Source organism: Mastigoproctus giganteus, chromosome 3 (genome assembly GCF_048544385.1).
Source record: "Mastigoproctus giganteus isolate SK-2022 chromosome 3, ASM4854438v1, whole genome shotgun sequence".
Lineage (NCBI taxonomy): Eukaryota > Metazoa > Arthropoda > Arachnida > Uropygi > Thelyphonidae > Mastigoproctus > Mastigoproctus giganteus.
In genome coordinates, this window is record NC_143577.1 from 117,421,688 (window position 1) to 117,441,203 (window position 19,516).

The 19,516-nt window shown below is 36.9% G+C and overlaps 1 protein-coding gene across 2 annotated transcripts in view; it reads right to left on the reverse strand.

The window, feature by feature from the left end:
• Positions 1-19,516, reverse strand: part of LOC150088245 (suppressor of lurcher protein 1-like) — a 1,375,230-nt gene that overhangs the window by 11,664 nt on the left and 1,344,050 nt on the right. For both annotated transcript variants that reach the window (XM_090370656.1, XM_090370655.1), the window contains exons 13-15: positions 15,552-15,720; positions 8,248-8,447; positions 5,078-5,125 (exon numbers count right to left, since the gene is read on the reverse strand). In XM_090370656.1, the coding sequence (XP_090226782.1) occupies positions 5,078-5,125; positions 8,248-8,447; positions 15,552-15,720 (417 nt within the window). The remainder of the gene's footprint in view (positions 1-5,077; positions 5,126-8,247; positions 8,448-15,551; positions 15,721-19,516) is intronic.

Sequence of the window (19,516 nt, forward strand, 5' to 3'; positions counted from 1 at the left end):
CAAATATAGGATATCAAAATTATTTTTTGCATCCAGTTCCTTTGTAAGCACATCATAATATCCAATCAAATTTGTCAGACAAGACTTTCCCTTAACAAACTCATGCTGTGTCTGAATTATTGCTGCAGTCTTGTCTAGATGATCCTGCAATGCATTTTTAACCAGTGACTCCATTATTTCACCCGGAAGAGAAGTTAAACTAACTGGTCTGTAATTACTCGATCCCCTTTGTGAATTGGGGATACATTTGCACATCTCCAGTCCGTGGGGACCCCCTGAGCCCAAGGATGCTCTCATAATTATGGCTAAGGGTTTGCTTAGTTGCTTTGCCGCCTCCTTTAATATAACTGGATAGATCCCATCCACCCCAGGAGCCTTTCTTATGTTTAACTTCAACAATTTCTCCTCCACTTTGCTCTCAGTTATTACAAAATCATTAAGCACCCTGCTACAATTTGATAACCTTCTGCCTTTTTCAAACCTTAATAACTCCTCATGTGTGAATATAGATGCAAAATACTCATTCAGTTTGTTTGTTATCTGAGCAGGATCATCAACCGTCGATTCATCCCCTTCTTTTTAGAGTTTATATAAGTAAAGAAATTCTTACTGTTTTTCTTAGCATCTTTTGCCAAAGATTTCTCGTAATCTGCCTTCGCCTGCCTAACCTCATTTTTAACCTGATTACACAGACTAGCTTATATCTGCCATAGGCTTCTGAGTCGCTTGATAATTTATATGCATCCCATGCATTTTTCTTCTCTGTCGCGAGTCTCAATAGTTCATTTGATAACCATTTAGGCCTAAACCCTGAACAATATTTCTTAATAGGTATGAAACGTTTAGTAGCATCCACGATTAATTCCTTGAATGCTTCCCACTTAGAATTTTCTGTTGGTAACATCGTCAGTTGATCCCACTGTACAGAATTTAAAAACTGGCTGAGACCACTGTACTCACCTTTACGAAAGCAAAAACCCTTTCCTTTACCCCTGATGGTAATTAAATCTTTAAGTAAATCCCACATCAGTATACTGTGATCACTGCCACCTAGTGGTTCGTTTATCTGCAAATTCTTAATACACGAATGATCACTGCTGATAACCAGATCAAGAGTATTACTCTCTCTGGTTGCCTCTCGAACATGCTGCTGCAGAAAACAATCATCCCATAAATCCACAAAATTTTACTAGTGTGTGAGTGACCAACCCACAAGTTCCAGTCAATATCTGAAATCCCCCATTATAAGACATTCTGATTTACTAGCTCACGCTATTTCTCTGTACATTGTACTCATTCGAGTCATTAGGCCTATAACACACTCCTACTCGTATTTTTGCTTTCGCAGTGCTTATGTCACACCAAACTAACTCAGCAGTGCACTGTTCATCTGTATCAATTGGATACACTTCTTTTGATTTTATGTTTTTCTTAATTAACAGCATAACACCTCCTCCCTTCCTATCCTTTCTTTACGCATGTACTCCCCAAATTCCTAATATCTGTGTGACACCACGTCTCTGCTCTCCCAACAATATCTTCCTTTGATGTCTTGACCAACACTTCAAATTCATCAAATTTATTTACTATACTTCTAGCATTGGTATACATGCACCTTATTCGTATTCACCCTGACACATCCCATATACCCACCTGTTTCACGATGACTGCCATCAGTCCCTGAAACCCCCAGCACCCCTCGCTCCTTGTTGCTACTTATTCTAATAGAAGTTGTGCAAGAATCACCTTCACCTCTGCCTGCGGCTACTTTTAACCTTTTAGTCTGTGAATCCCCCCAAGTTAGCAGTTTTCCGACCCACCTAACACTGGCTCGATAGCATCAGCAAATATTCTTGCACCTTTTCTATTTAAGTGTATCCCATCCCTGTAGAAGCAGTCTCTCCTGTTAATAAGCACAGACCACGCTGAAAAAAATTCTACCCCTTGGGCCTTGCACATTTCCTCCTGGACCGAATTGATTGACAAGGCTCTCATCATGTACTCCCTCCTATCGTGTCTGGGCAGACTTGCAGACACTTTCAAATTTAACCCTAATTCACGACTTTTTTGCAACATTGACCTGTACTTGTTAAGTAAATCTGCAGATCTACTACTCTTAATGTCATTGGTGCCAACGTGTACAACAATATCACCTTTTGTGCCCTTAAAAGATGATATATGCTTTACAACGCCTCAACTTTTGCCCCTGGCAGACATTCCCTGCCTTGACCTATCCTGCGCTAGCTGCTATTCAACTATATCTACTCTGCATGAAACCTACGGGAACAATGCATATTACTGAAAAGCATATTACTAAAATGCATATTACTCAAAGTGCCTTTAATATACTTCACTGTAATTAAATAATGCAGTTTAGCCTCAGTAGCTCTCAGGCTGTACACCTTCACAGAAGCAACTTCCCAATTCACTTTCCAGTTGTACGTGATTGGTTTATTCTCGTCTATCGGATGGCTATGCGTCCTTAAAAAATTCTGAACTAATGCTACAATAAGGTCATTGTAGCATCAGTCGGGAAGCTCGTGCTGAACTTTAATGAAAACAATCAGTCGCTCAAATCCAACAGAAATTCCTACAATGCTGATCGTTAGACCGTTCAATTTCAGTACTATATATATATATTTTTAATCGACTAAAATAACTGTGCCTGTTTTCTTATTTTATATGGCAATATTCATATAAGTTTTCTTTTCCAAACTCGATTTTCAGCAGTATAAGCTGACTTCTTAGCATCCTGTTTTTCTTTGAACTTTTTGTGTCTACGACCTACGTAAACCACCTCCTGTAATATTAAAGACACTCCACTCAGTACCTCCCTTGGCCTTCCGACAGAAGGATATTCGAATGAAGAACTTGTGCCGAATAAATCGAAAATAGGAAGTTAACTGAAAGTGATCGTATTAAATGTGATAATGAATTAGTCAGATTACTTGAAACAACCGACTGCACTTGATTAAAATAAATTGCAAATACTGTACAATACAATAACGTTGATATTAGTTATTGCTTTTAGCACATAACTGGTCGTTCTTCACTTGTTTTTGTATATTTATTTTAATAAAATTCAGTCGAACCCAACAATAATACAACTTGTTTTATTATTGATGGCACTTCTCCTGTTTTGTGTCGTCTTTTTTACACTGGTATTTTTCTTTCTGTATGGAAATTTGCTCATATCCAGCTAGTTCCTAAAATGAGCGAAAAATTCCTTCTTTTTAATTATCGTTCCACTTCTTTAGACAGAATAAATCTTGTATAATTTAACTATCTGCCCAATAATCCCCAATATGGATTCTGTCAGTGTCGGTACCTAGCTGTTCATCTTGGAACAAATTCGGTGAAACTGAAGAAGTTTCTCTTGTGACTTTCAAAGCTTCTGATCGTGTTTGGCATATAGGGCCCCTAAAACAACTCCCACCTATCTTTTACAATTTTGCAGTCAGTTTTCTCTTTGACCGCTCACTGAAGATCAAAGAGAGAAGTGAATCTCTCTTTGTAATTGTAACTCAACTAATGTTCGTTTTCCCAAAGTTGTGCTCTTTCCTTTTGTGTATTAATGACCTCCTTCAACCGACTCGAAATCCTATTTATAGTTTTGATTATATTCCACCCATCCAGTTTGACAAACCTTGTCCTGTTGAAATAGTTTCAACTTCTCGAATATCCATCACTAATTTGTTAAATGCCTTTTTCCAGGTAATCCTCAATGAAGCAAAAAAAAAAAAAAAAACACACTTCAATCCTAAGTTAAAACCCACCCATCCAGTGGATGGGTGGAATATAATCAAAACTATAAATAGGATTTCGAGTCAGTTGAAGGAGATCATTAATATACAAAAGGAAAGAGCAGGAGAAAGTTTAACTGTTTTGTTTTTAACAAAAAAAAAAAAAAAAGTCCGTGCTAATTTTCGATGACAAACAGATCATCTATAGATAAGTTTACTTATCTTTATAGGGGATTACTTCCTCTTGTCACATTAGCATATCACAAATATTGCTTCATCTGCATTATTGTGCTCACATTTCGGCGATGATGCCAAAACTTCTTTCAAGCTTCTTGACTCTAACCAAAAGAAGACAGTCAGGTTAATAAATGACCCGTTTTCTTAAGAAGTCTTTACATAGAAAAGAGTCTGTATCACAGATCTTCAGTTTCTGCTGCGTGCCTTTTCTGAACTGTTATCTGTAATTCTCCCCCCCCCCCTCTCTTCTAAATCAGTCTGAAAACATGCCTCAAAGTTCATTCACTGTCCAACTCCAAACTCACAGAGCCAAATTTTTCTCATTTAACATAGTGAGAGACATAATCGATTATGCGCATTACTAATTTAACCCTTCTGCGCTTTGGAACAAGGAAATTTTTCTGATTGACAACCTTCCTTCACATGTATTCCCGGCACCTCCGTGGGCAGGGGCAGCAGTGCGTAGCACACGCTTCTTGATATAGACCGGGGTTCGAGCCCGTGACTACCAAATACGGAGGATGCAGAAAGGTCAGGGAATGACCACCGCATATCCCCGGAGCAATATGGCCTTAGTTGCTAATGCTCCTAAAAACCAAAAAAAAAAAAAAAAAAACAAACAAACAAACAAACAAACATGTATTCCCGAAAATTACAAACTAAAAAAATTCAGGTTTTATCAACCTTCAACCCACGCATGTTACTAAAGGTTCTAATACATCTTTGTGCTTGGGGCTTTCATAAAAAAAAAACGCCCTCTATCACATAGGATGTGTATTTCCACATTTGGAGTCGGCTGTAAAATCAAAAGAGGGAGACTATATCAATCCCTTATCCATATTTTTCCGACTCATCCGCACCTTTTCACAGAAGTGTTCAGTTCTGCTTGAGTGCATTTTATGCAGATATTTCGCTAGAGACTAATTTACCGAACTGCCATCCCCCCACCACACGCTTGCATCGTTTAGTTATAATTCTAACAGATTTTCTGTTATTTAATGTAGTAACAACCTTTCAGAGTTGCAATTGTTATCAAAATAGAAATATTGTGTCCAGTTTGACGTGTAAAATGTAAAGAACTAGCTGAAAATACTTACGTTTGTAGGTAGAAGCAGTTCCACGCACCCTTTTGATTGTGAAAGGATCTGTGGATGGAAATATCAATCAATGACTTTCAAGTGGCTTATTAATTAATTAAATGATTAGTCCATGGATAAGTACAAGGTTCTTACCCATGGATCTTTGCAGCAACAAGTGATATGCAGAACTAGACCTGCTCTGTGCTTTGCAGTGACTGGAAGATCTAGCCCTGGGCGGATAAATCGCTCTCCGATTTCAAACCAACGCCAAATGGGGATAATCGGAAACGAAATTACGCAGAATGATGGTTATTAGCAGCCAATCATTCGTTGTCGCAAAGATCCACGGATAAGAACCTTGTACTAAAGACTAACCAATTAAATATTAATTTTCACAACATTGCATATTTAAATAAATTTCTACAATGTTCCAGTACAAGCTATTAAAACAAACCAAGCCCCCCGCATAATGAGCAGATAGACTTGCTCCTGAAAACGTCAGGTAAAGCAAACATAATAATGTCGAAATTTTATGAGTTCCTATATTTGCGAGATCCTTATTAACATACCAAAGTGCGTTTTTCAGAAGAAACGCTATATTAAATCAAGCATTTTAAAAAGTTTTTTATATAATATAAAGTGACCAGGTTTTAAAAACCTCTGGGGGGGGGAAACATGCGCTTCACTGTATATCCTGTATTACGGTTTCTCCCCTTCCAAAATCAGCAACATGATTTTTTTAAAAAATATATTGGACATCTTTTTTTTTCAGGAAGATTTGGGCCTAATTGTATTTAACAATAAAAAATATAACATTTATCGTCTCTTTATTCGGCTGAAGTTTTTCTGTGGTCCATGATTTGTTCACCAATAAGGATACCGAATTTTTTCGAACATCCAACTCACTCCATTCTTTAAGACATCAAAAAGAAGGAAATAAAACCTACCAACAAAGCATTTGAGATTTTTCTGCCTCTTGAATTATTTTAAGTCCCATTAGTCACTACCTTTCATTTCCACCGAGCAGTGCGCAACATGGTGTTATTACCCGTTTATTAAATTTCAGTCAAAACCGCATGCTCCCAATATTTACGAGAAATTGGCAGCTCATTCGAAAATTTAAATTTAAGAATTTTGATTTCACTATATTTATAAAAATAAAAATACAGTATTCTTTTGCTAATTGAATTCGCCCAGACGAACATATACCAAATAGGTTTTTTTTTTTTTTTTTTTTTTTGTGTTAAATTTCTTTTTGGAATAAGTGGTACATATAAAACTTAACCGAAAAGCTAGCTTTCTTCAATTTTTTCAGAAATGAACAGAAATTTAAAGCTTACACACTTAAATATTTCTCAGGTAAAAAATGACGATCATTTATGTATTGGCCCACCTGCTGATGTACGTTGGTCACTTTAACATAACAGCATTAATAGAGAAACAGAAACCAAACTAGAGTAAAAATAAATCTGCGTATTCTATACGTGCATCCTTCAGGGTGGGCGAGAGGGATACGAGGAAAATTTTAAGGCAAACGTGCCGTTGGTAGAACCGCACCCGGTGAAAAAGACTTGAGTTCGAGTCCCGTCGCTGAAGAGGGAAATTTTTTGGACTTTTTTCACAACGTGGCTGAGTTGGTTGGTCGGTCTCAGAGAAGAGTAGCATGGTTTTTCGTCAAGAAAAACATGGCCTTAGTCAGTGATGCTCTTAATGGCAAATGTATTCTTCTGAATGAGTCACAATCGGGTGTTTTATAGTTAAATCACTGGGAAGCCCCTCGTTCATTTTAAAGGGCACACGAACAACAACAAAAAAAGTTGACGGCCTCTGTTCTTCAATTCACGGAACAGGTAGAAGCGTTTGAATTGGCCGTGGTTCAAACCCTCATGACTACTAAATACGGTGATGTTCTTGTATTTCTTTTCACTCTCTTTCCATCTTTGTGTTGTTAATTATTCTGACTCTATACGGCCAACCCGGAATGTAAAGAGAAAGTTTACTTCTACTTTTAACAAATATGGACTTAGCATGTAAATATTTACAATAAAGAGACTGAAAGTCGCAGAAATTAACTAGTTGGGGGAGGGAGTGGGGATCACAAATGTTACTGAAGTCTATTCGGCAGGCTAGAAAAAAAGGCACAAAATGCTGCTAAAATCAAGGTGGAGTGGAAGTCCCCACCTTTTCTCTATTAATATCTGAGAAATTATGAATAACCAACGTCTGGCAAAAGCGTCATAAATTTTAAATAATCAGTAAAGAACTACAAATGACTTTCAAGCTTGGCAAATTAAGTGCTTATGTTATGAGCGAAAATTATGAATATGATCGTTGCCAAGAAATTAAATCTTCGACAGTGTGAAAACCTTCGTAATACAGGAAAAGTTCATTAACAGAGTACTTTAACGTTAAACGGGAAATTATTTAAAAAAAAAAAAAAACAATGTCTCTGTGCTCCTCATTTTACCACTACCTTTTGAGATCTGGATTGCCTAAAATTAAGTTTTCAAAAGCTCATATTTATTTTAAAAGAAAATACTACCAATGAAAATCCATCGGTAGTTATCTAGAACAGTATTTCCAACCTTTTTTTTTTTTTCAGTTACAGACCACAAAAATAGTAAACTATTAATAACTATTAGGCCGTTAAAGGTTCACTTGTATCTCCCATCAAAAAGAAGGAATGGGAATTGTTGTTTCTGCTCAGAGTACTGTATTAATTTGTTTTATAGTGATGGCGTTGAAAAGCCATTGGTGTTTTTATTATTCGTCCATAGTGCAACATTCGCAAGCACTGTCGATCATTATTAAGAGCTTGTCTCGAGCTGAACAAAAATATTCTTGGATTTTATTTGATTAGGAAAGTTCCTCTGCTGGAGATATCTTCAACAGCGCAAGTTATTTCCAGACTGTTAATACAATTCTTTCTTTCTTTCTTAAAATTTTACGAATAGTCGAATTAAGATCATGGGCGAAGATGGGCTTACTGATGAGAATAAAATTTCCATCTTTGTATATAAGTGATAATCACGACGGATTTTATTCGCGCGTTAATGATGTTTATTTATTTTCATCTCTTCTCTGCTCTGTAAATATTGAAATGAAAGGACACAGCCGAATCCTGGGAATGCGAATGAATGTAAGGCGTAACACACAGTTTGTGCAAGTGACAAGAGAGTACTGCTTACCTACATAATTCCTAAACTGGTAGAAGGCTTCAAATCCAGTCCCATCAAATCGATCGTTGGATTTGAACGTGACCCTGAAGAAATCTCCATCCGATTCGATCACTTTAGGTTTTTTAAGGCCACAGTGCCTCGGAATTTTTCTATCAACTGTGCGGAAATTTGAAAATTCTACATAGTCACTGGCGGTTTCTGTAGTGCACCTGAATGGGAAGAAAGAAAAATTAAAATTATATTCCTAACAGAAGTCAAAGCACAGGCAATGGTTCAACTAATTTATGCCACAGGCCAAATAAGGTCGCATTATTTATACGAATTAAATTTTGAAATAAAGATAATTAACTAATTTTAGTAAGAACAGTCGTAGATTCTTATTGCCTTAGGCCTTGATCTGTTGCGGCTTGAAATCCAGGCTTTTCCAGCCGCTTCAGATAGGTGCTCCTGTGGAGAGTCAGAAACTGGCCCTCAACATCATGCTGCAATGTCCTATTTATACGGAAATATGTGTCTGGCTGTAATGAGGAACTCTCGCTCTTTATGAAGGTACACTGCCTAGTCTTCTCTAGAGGTTGTTGGCCTCTATTTTTCAGTTTGTTAAGAAAGTTTTAATAGAAGAGCTGTAAATGGATAGTAGTGACATAACTCCTCTTGGTGTGATCGCCGTTTCCATTACGAGGCAAAGTGGTCGCTCTCACGTAAATTTCTTTACTAATATTTTGTTCATTCATTCATTTAAGTTGGCACCTGGGGGGGTGGTCTCTGTTTGCATTTTGTTAAAATTTTTATTACCAACTCTATGTTGATTGTTATACTTTTGAGATGAGAAATTTTTGCATATGGTTGGATAGCGAATTGTGTAAATTGTGTAAATGATATGATTCTTAACATGGACCAGATAAGATGACAATTAGCATTAATTAATGTCCATGAAATTTTGAAATAAAGATAGTTAACTACCTTTGGATAAGATTAACAATAAAACAATAGCAATACTGATTTAGAATACCTGCACCTATTCGCCATCTGTAAGGTACACTAATTGTTTCCTATTGTGATTAAATCGGAGGACAAATGGCAAGCCAATCACGAATATGTTCGTTTGATATGATCTGTGATTAGTTTCCACTACTCAGAAGGATAGCAATGTTTGTTGTGTTCCTTAAGAACTGTTGGTCCTTCGAAAAACAGAATTTTTTTTCCAAGTGTTCTAACTTACAACAGCGGTAATTTTATCATCGAAGGAGCTCGGCTATGACAATGTCGATATTAAAAATTCTAGACAGTTCTGTATGAAACACAGCTGGCGGGAAATGAACTTACCAACTGCGAAACACATTAAATTAAACTTGTAAGGTTATGTACTTCATGTGAGTAAGATCGCATTACAACCTCCTCTTCTTCAAATAGGATTTTTTCTGAATATCGCAGAATAACTTTGGCGTTGTTTTCATCATCTATAAATAAAGAACAAAAGTAAAAGGCCTGTCCACGCTGATATGCTCCTTCTCTGAGCTCGTTTCTTCGTGGCACGTGAATTTCAAAATGTGCTTATTCGTTGGTGTCCCCGTAACTTCGGTAACACAGTCTATTGGAAAGGTGCTTTCGTTGAGATATATATATAATCTTAAACCTCTAAACAAGCTTATTGCTGGGCTCCTTAAGGCTGTTGAGAATTGCTCTCTTTCTTCTCTCCTTTTGTCGAGACGTGTGTTTAATATTCTTAAATAACAAAGCCAAGTTACTTCAGGAAACTGGGCTGGATAGGTTAATTTGTCCCTACGGGCACTCCAGTTGGTAAGAGAAAACATTGCGGTGATCGCAATCTTTGTTATCTGAACTCTGTGGCGAGTGAAATAAATTCAATTTCTGTTGTATTATTTATCAAATTATGTGGTAGCCTTACATTTTCAAACTGCTCAGAAAAATTAAATGAAAATAAAATTAATAATATGCTTCCATCATGATTTTTCGAACTCCAGTTATATGCGAATTGGTAATAAACAATTTTGAAACCATAATGTAGTAATCTGTATTATTGGAAGTTGGTTCGTTTCATTTTTAATGGCGCATTGGCAGCTTAGACCATAATGCACCAACTATTCGAAGTAAACCTCGATTGTTCTTAAAATCTTTCCGGTTGGATTGCCTTTTTGAAGGTATCTGTGCTTAGCAAGGAAGAATCAAACGTACGATTCTCCCTTGACAGCGTGAAGGCGCATCAACAAATTTGTCGCTACCTTTTATTACATCTCCTTGGGTGAAAGGCTATCTAAAGAAAAACTGACTCAGCAGCAATTACTCTCTCTTTCTCTACAAATGATTACACAGCGAGATTTGAAAAGGATGCATGCAACTGTCATTGGGTAAGATTAATAATAAAACAGTGTCTGCTCTTGCTCAAAAAGCTGTTACTGCCATTAAAGAAAGCAAACAGAAGCCCAAGGTTACTTTGAAGGCGGCACAATCTAAATCCATTATAAATAACACCGACATAAAATAGCTTATGCAAAAGAGTCGGTGCCATTTAAACCATATCTCCACTGCTAACGAAATGACGGAGCATAGCACCAGTAAAAAATAATTGAAATCGCTGATTAGTGTCTTTGAATAAAGATATACAGCATATATTTATATTACTTATTATTTTTCCTAAATAATAAATTCCTTTTAACACCTCCGTCTATTCATAAGAGTGAAGATTCTTTTCTTTAATCTTATGTCTAATTTTTTCCGGGAGGAAAAAAATGTAATGCGGAGATAATGCGTAAGTGAGTATTCTGAACTTTCGGGCCTTTGCTCTACGCAATTTAAAAATTGAAAAAAAAAAAAAAAACTACAGTGTTTTAGAGGTTAAAAAAATCAAGGCATTTCGAATCGAAAATGTTAATTTTGTCTTCAGGAGTCTCTATATGCCATTTGTTGAGCACAATCAAGGCTTTCCATAAACTATAATTTTTTTCATCGGTTTACGTGCGTTTCAAGAAATTAGCAATTAAAGAAAAAACATATGACTAATGTTAAAAGAATGCATTAGGCTTATAATATTTTATGAACTTAAGAAAGAGAATAACGCGACCTGCATTCAAGATGTGTTTATGAAGAAAGCTCTTCAATGCCAACAGTTGTTCGAGTCTTAGGTCCGCTGACTACAGCCTTCGTTTTGAAAGCGCTCAGACCAATAATGATTGACATGCTTGAAGGATTTGTCAAGAAACTCAAACCGACCTGTTCCTCTGCTCAGCGTCACTAGATCGGGGATGCTCAACATCCGAGAATTAATGCTGATTTGCTTCATGGTAACAAAATCTTGTCAATAGATTCTCAGTGATACTTCACCATTCGCGATAATGCGAGTTCTGCGTAGTACAACGAACTGTGAGGACTGGACATCTCGGAATTTTACGTTCACTTTTAAGTTGATATTAAACTTACATTTTTTTACAAATCTATATATTGAAATGGATAAGCCTCGACGTATTTGTTCAAAGTTTAATGGTAAATCCGGCATACGGATTTACCATTAAACGATTTACCATTAAAAAATTTTAAAATAATAAATGATTCATCATCATCAGCCATTTTCAATCCACTGCAGGATGAAGGCCTCTCCAGCAACTTTCCAGTTCCTTCTGTTTTGAGCACTGGCCATCCATTTACTACCCAAAACCTCATGAATTTCATCTATCCATCTCCGCCTTTGTCTTCCAGCTCCTCTTGGGTACCATTCTGTTATTTTCTTAGTCCATCTGTCATCATGTCTTCGAGCTATGTGTCCTGCCCAAGACCATTTTAGTTCTTTAGTTTTGATAAAAATGTCCTTTACTTGAGTTTGCTGCCTAATCCATGTGTTTCTCTTCTTATCTAACAGTCTGATTCCCAATATAATTCGTTCCATTATTCGCTGTGTAGTTCTCAGCTTCTCTTCCATAAGTCATGGTGGGGAGTATACATTGATTCATTATTTTACGTTTCAGACAAACTGGGATAATATTGCTCTTCAGTATATGACTATATTTCCTGAATGCTATCCATCCAAAATTTATTCTTCTCTTGACGTCCAGCCATTTATCATTATTACAGCTAATAACTTGTCCCAGATAAGTATGACTCCACCTTTTCAATTACTGCTCCTTCAATCATTACTTTTGTTTTAGCCATATTCATCTTTAGTCCAAAATCCTTACTAACTGTGCATAACTGATTAAGATTTTCCTCTAATTCTTTGGGATCGTGGCTTATAACCACAATGTCATCTGCAAATCGTAAATGGTTTAGGTACTCTCCGTTCACATTGACTCCTTTCTGCGACCAGTGTAATCTTCTGAAAGCTTCCTCAAGGGCAGCAGTAAACAGCTTCGGAGATATTGTGTCTCCTTGTCGAACTCCTTTCTCGATTTTAAATTTCCTACTGCCTTTGTCTAGTCTAATAAAGGATGTAGCACTCTCATATATTTTCTTCAAAATCATAATATATGGAGTATCTATGCCTTGTCTTTCCAGTGCCCGAAACATTGCCTTATGATGTATGGAGTCAAATGCCTTTTCATAATCCACAAATGCCAGGCATAATGGTGTTTTATATTCATTTGCTTTCTCCATTAGCTGTGATATTATGTGAAGGTGATCCATAGTTGAGAATCCTGTCCTAAAGCCAGCTTGCTCTTTCGGTTGATTCTCATCAAGTATTCTTTCTAATCTGTTAGTAATGACCCTTGTGAACAACTTGTAGATGTGGGATAACAAGCTAATTGGTCTATAATTTCCAATTTATCTCCATTCTTATGCAGCAAAACTATGATTGCATTATTCCACTGCTTAGGCATCACACCTTTTCTAATGCACTTTGTGAAGAGCCTTGCCAGTTTTTGTGTTGTGTCTCTTCCTCCCAATTTTAACGACTCTACAGTAACTTCATCTTCCCCCGGGGCTTTCCGATTCTTCATTTTCTTCAATGCATGTTCTACCTCATCAGGAAGAATATCGGGTATGTCGTATGTATTGCTACTTTGCAATCCATCTTCCTCACTGCTGACATCATTTCCTCGCTCCTTGTATAATTCTCTATAGTAGCCTTCTGCTATTTGAATTATGCCTTCTCTGCTGTTTATAAGTACACCATCGCTATTCTTCAGTTTCAGTATCATTTGTCTTTCTGTATTACTGCTCATGGCTGCTGATTTAAATCCTTTGTTTTCCCTTAATGCTTGTTCTACTTTTCTTGTGTTAAATTCTTCTTATGTCCTCTCTGACTCTCTTTCTATTGGCTTTGCATAACTCAGAATACTCAATTTTTTCCTTATCAGTGTTTATCTTGCTCTTCATTTTTCGCCTTCGGTTCATCATGACAAGTGTTTCTTGACTAATTTTTTTCTTCTTTGGATTTCTGTTTCCCTATAGGATTCTTGGGCTTTATCACTTTCAGCAAGTTATAATATTCCTCGTCGATATCTTGGTCCTGAGCAGTCTGCAGAGGCTCAAACTTGTTCTTAAGTTCCAGTACATACTGCTTTTTCTCCTCCTCTGTTATCTCAAAGACCTTTGTATTATTTACTCGAGTCAGTTTTTTTCTTTCCTTTCCTACATCTATATCAAGTGTACATCTTACCATTCTGTGATCACTTCCAACATTTACCTTATTCAGGACGCTAACATCATTCACGATATATCTTCTGTTAGTGAGGATGAAGTCGATTTCATTAGTTGTTAATCCATTTGGGCTTTTTCATGTCCACTTTCTATTCACCCTTTTCTTGAAAAAAGTGTTCATTACTGACAGTCCTTGAGATTCTGCAAATTCTTCCAACCTTAGCATTGAAGTCCCCCATAATAATAGTGTAATGGGTTTTCTGCTCATCTAGAAGACTCAATTTCGGTGTACATTTCTTCAACCACTTCATCATCATGGCTCGATGTTGGTGCATAAATCATTATAATCTTTAGCTTGTACCTCTTAGAAATCTTGAGTATTAGTCTTGCCACCCTTGGTGATGTACTTTTGAATTCCAAAATGTTGTTTTTAAAATCTTTATGGACCAGAAACCCAACTCCACCTTCACTCCTTTCACTGTTTCCATTGGTGTACAGCAGATTTCCACTTGATAAACTTATAAGTGATTCATTTCTTCTTCTTGTTTCAGCCAAACCGATGATATTCCAATTCACATTTTCTAATTCCTTTTCTAGCTCTAATATCCTGTGTTCACTGATGAGTGATCGTACGTTATAACAGGCCAAGTTCAGTTTCCGTGAATGGCAGCCTGGTCGTACCCAGAGATTCTTAGCACCCTCTGCTTCCCCTCTGATCCTCTCGCTGCTGTAGGAGGGAGAGTGAAAGCTGCTGGGGACTGAGGGCCATTTGTATTGTTGTGCTCTCATGTGCTGGAATGTTTGGTATTTTCCTCTTCGCGCTGACCAGGCGTCTTGAAGAGAACCACTCTACACGTTCGTTGCCACCTAAGTGACGTAACAGGGCTTACCATCGAGAAGGTGTGCATGAGTGGATTTTAGGGAGGCAGGCCAACCGGACTTCTCCTAAATCTTCTGTAACAGGGAGATATTGGATCCATCAGTGTTTTAGGCTGATTGTAATAATAAATGATTACCTATTATTAACATACCAGAAAAAACAGAAAAATTACTGGGTAATTTTTGAATTTGTTTTAACGAATCAACAATTTTCGAATATTAAATTATTATCTTCCTGATCAATTAAAAAAAAAAGGACAGTTTGTTGTATCGATGTTGAATAAGAAACTAATTATAAAATATGCGAGTAACTGTCAATTCATGATTATTATTCTGCACGTGCCGTAAAATAATGCAGTTGACATTGTCGAGTGCATCGTAATGCCAATCCTTGCAAGATAAGGACCACAGTGCCAGCCTCCGTAGCCGATTGGTCAAGCTCAAGCTTTCAGTGATTCAACCCGCTTGATTATTGAATACGGAATATTCTTGTATTCTGTGAACTCCCTCTGACATTATGTGGTCGTTCTGGAGTATAAAGAGAAAATGTATTTTATTTAACTAGCAGTTTGATAAAAATAAAACTCAGTGCGTGGACTTATAAAATGCTAGCTAGTCTCCATGGTGATGATTTCGACCATTGGGAACGCATATACTCTAATTAGTTGGCTGCCTACAGGTGGAGCCAACTACGATTCAGTTTTGATCAAACAATAATTAGATAGTTAAAAAGTCTGAGAATATAACGAGATTAAGGATCAGTATACCGCTTTTAACAGTCCAATTCTTTTATCGGCGTATTATTTCATACCAATATGAAAAAAAAAGGAAAGTATACATACGGTGTGACTCCCTCTACGTCGAAGTAGGCAAAAGTAATGTGAACTCTCTCGCTGTTTCGGCCTCTGAAGAAATAGTGGCACTCCGTGTCACGCGGATAATAACCAGGCCAATTTGGGGAAGTGAAGGTACCGTTGGTTCGCTCCGTGCTGTTAAACACGAAGCCACACACTGAAAGACAGAAATTTTAAATTAGTAGAGAGCCAAGCAAAAACATTTTTTTTTTTAAATGCGAATTAAGAAATATCCAAGACAGAACTTGAGAACATTTGTTTTTAAAGCATGTTCCGCGGAACTATGGGGTTCCGAAAACGTTCCTGTTCCATTAATAATAACTGTTGTTTTAGAAATTTCAGTTCCCTGAACCAGCAGATATTAATTAGGTCACCGTGCGCGATAATTAAAGCACTGTAATTTACTGCTATTCAGGAAGAAAATCAAAACAGTAATTTTGAGCCATTCCAGTGGGTATCGAAAACAATGAAAGAAATTTCTATTTTTTTATGATAATATGCAAGACTGTTTGTTATATTCATAACAGAACAATGCAAAAATAAAGGGGGATTCGAATTTGCAAACGTGAACAACTGCGTAATTACGGTTGGTCTTCATTTCTCTCTAACAACTTCTTAAATATTCCTCAGCGCTTTTTGTTACTGCAGAAAACGGAATAACATCTAACACGATTTTGCCACCGAAGGACAGTAAACAAGACGTCTTATTTGCATTTTATAAATATAATTTTCCAAACAAATCCTCAGTGGGACCCATTATCTTCGTGCGCTGCTCTCGAAACAATGGAATCTGGGGATTTTTAAAAAAAAAAAATCTCATTTTTATTCATGAGTGTGCAACTTCTATTAATCATCCCCGCCGTCCAAGGAATTTAAACATATTTAAAGACTCGAGGTTTCTGAGAGAATCATCTACGCAAATTATAAAACATTTTTAGATCTCGTGAAAGAAAAACAGAATTTCTTTTTGAAGTCTCGCTAATGCCTGCAGTGTGATTACAACAAAAAAGGACAGGCTTTGATAAGTTTTTCATCGAAATTCTTCAGCTGATCTTGAGAGAAGTTTGAATAATTGCTCACATCATGCGTTACCGAGATTTTCAAAGTAATTTTCGCTTTTAAATAATACGTCCATAAAGTAAAAATACATTTGCTGCTCTTTTAATTGAACAAGAACGTACGAAAATGTGTAGCTGGCTTTTTAAAGTTGACAAAAAGTTTATCTAACGCCAGCTATATAAGAAAACCGTTACCTCATCGTGAGGAATCGAATATGCTTGCCCATTCACTTCAGTTTAAAGAAATATATATATATAATTTATCGAAATAAATTAGGGTACAATAAACTCCCTTAAAAAGCCCAAACAAAACTCAGTTTCATCTCACAAGATTTATCCCGTTATTCTGACAGAGCACTAAAGTAAATTGCACATGAAGCTATGTGATTCTTCCAAGAATTATAGACTTCTTCACTATATCGAAATATTTACATTTGGTGCATCACTAATATAGAATAATTTGTGTATAGGGGTAGTAAAACCTTGATTGGTGTGCGAAAATTTAATTCTTATTTTTGTTCACCTTGTCACAGCAGATCCTTACAAACATAATGAATCTGCGGACATAAAATATACTGAGACAAAGTTAAAAATCAAAGTCAAATTCCTTTTTTTAAGGGATTGAACACCTTCCTGTTCAGGGGTGAAACTACTTCATAAATAAACCGATCTATACAATAATTTGCTTATGTTCATTTGGTGCATCACCCTTTTTGACTTGTTTTATTTAGCACTAAAATTGAGAGAAAAAGAAAACAATTTTCAGTGAAATTTGTGATGCACTGGAAGTGGGTTTTCTGCTTACACCTAATTTGCGTCTGCGCGTGTAGCACAGTGCTATCGTTACTGTCATTCCCACACCGGGTGGAAAAGGCTCGAGTTTGAATCTCGTCAATGACACTTTTATGGGCTTTTTTTTTTTTTTTTTTTTTTTTTTTTCGGTCTTAGGCGCAGATAGCAGGGTTTTTACGTCTAGCAAAGCAGGCAAATCGACCAGAGACCCTAATATAATAATAGTTTAATACCTAAGTTGCATCTCACTGTGGTGCAATGATCATTAGATCTTTTACTGTATTGTACTTTATTGGCTTTCATTGCGTGGCACAGAACTCTTCGTTCCATTCCTCTTTCGATGTATTAGCATGTGTCCCTCGGGTGCAGTAATTAAGGTGCGTTTTGTGCTCATAGAAAGATATGATAAGCATGACAGCTCCACTAATGTTGGTTCGATTGTGTTGACTACTTAGCGGCCTTAGAAAGGCAAATTACTTGAGACAGGGTAAGCACAGGATGTGAGGTAACAGTTTCGAATAATGGTGGGTGCTTTGTGAAATGAATGACATAACTTTGTGCGGATGTTTGCTGGCTGACCTGATGAAAGACATTGCTCTTTGTAAATCTGATGGTGAAAAGTTGTGGCTCCTGGTTACACGACGAATGAATGGCTGTGATCCTGCTTTAGTTAGTGTACACTTGCGGCACTTTAAATTAAAAAAAAAATGGTTGGAAGTTGTCTGCGACTGGGAAATATCTCGAACAGTGGTACGCGACCTATAGAAACTGATGAGCCAACTATGAAATTGATCTGTGTTGAGGTAGAAGTAATATTTAGGGGCCAGACATTCGTTTAAATTTGTGATCCATCACTCTTGGTGCACACCGGGGGCTCCTGCGGTGGATTAGATCACAACGGCGAGCCTGCCGCTTGTATAGTGAATCGTTGATTCTCTTCTTGGAGATGTTGGTTCGGACTGGTCTGCTATTCAGTTGTGAATTTCTTGGTAGTTAATGAAAGGATGCTACATCCCCTGCTCATTCCATTACTGCATGGACTTGTATATGGATTGCGTTCCATTTCCTGAGAAGTGCTAGTCATGTACCCATCACATTGCTATGTGATGGGTACATGACATAGCAAAGTTCTTGACTTATTGCGAAATGATCAGCTTTAGTGCGACATAGCTATTTCATTGATTTAAGATCTAATGAACAGACGTATCCTCCCAATCGGGGATATTATATTGATGATGTGAATTATGTTATCAGCATGCTGGCCGTCTCCATGTGCAAGAAATAATAACCAAATAGTGGTAGTATATGTTATTAGATAGATGCTGGGGTTTCCAGGAAAGCTGGCTGGGACCGCCTTCATTATTAACAAATAAATAAAAAATCCTCCTACCTCCTCACCATAACGATTTCGATGTTTTAACGAACAAATTTATAAGGTTGAGACTCATTTTGTCCCATCGACTAGCTGCTTGTGGCACTTAAGTTCAGTCCTCCATGTCACTCGTTTCAAGTTAGCCAAGTTTTATTTTTTATCATATTGTACAGACAATATAGTTAAAACTCAACAATCTTCTGTACAGTCACCAGTTCAATTGTAGAAACTGTGGGGAACTGATCAGATTCAGATCAGGAGCGTTAAGGCGAGTTGCCAAACTTCGTTTTCCTCAAGTCAAATTTTATACTGCTCGCTGTATGGGAGGGAACACGAAAGTATAATTTCAATGAGAACTGTCAGTATGTGGAACCAGGAAATTATCAGTTTTTGGAACAGGCACCACTCCTAGTGTTTGCTTGCATGATGTGGATCTCGAAGATAACGATTTTTCAAGGAAGTTGTTGTCCGGTTCACTTTCAGTACTTTTTTTTTTTTTGTTCCTCCTACATCGCGCTCATTCGTCTATTTTTTTAACATTTGTTGAGGTTCAAACCTCTTTGAAACTCACAACTTATCGATACTCGTTTTTACTTGTTCCTCTACTGCCTGTAAACTTCAAAACCAATCCGTTTTTCCTATTACACACCATTCGTGCCCTTCGCTATATTTACCAGGGGAGGGAGATTCCGAATATTTTGATAGGCATTGTATGTTCAAGTCAATTTTTC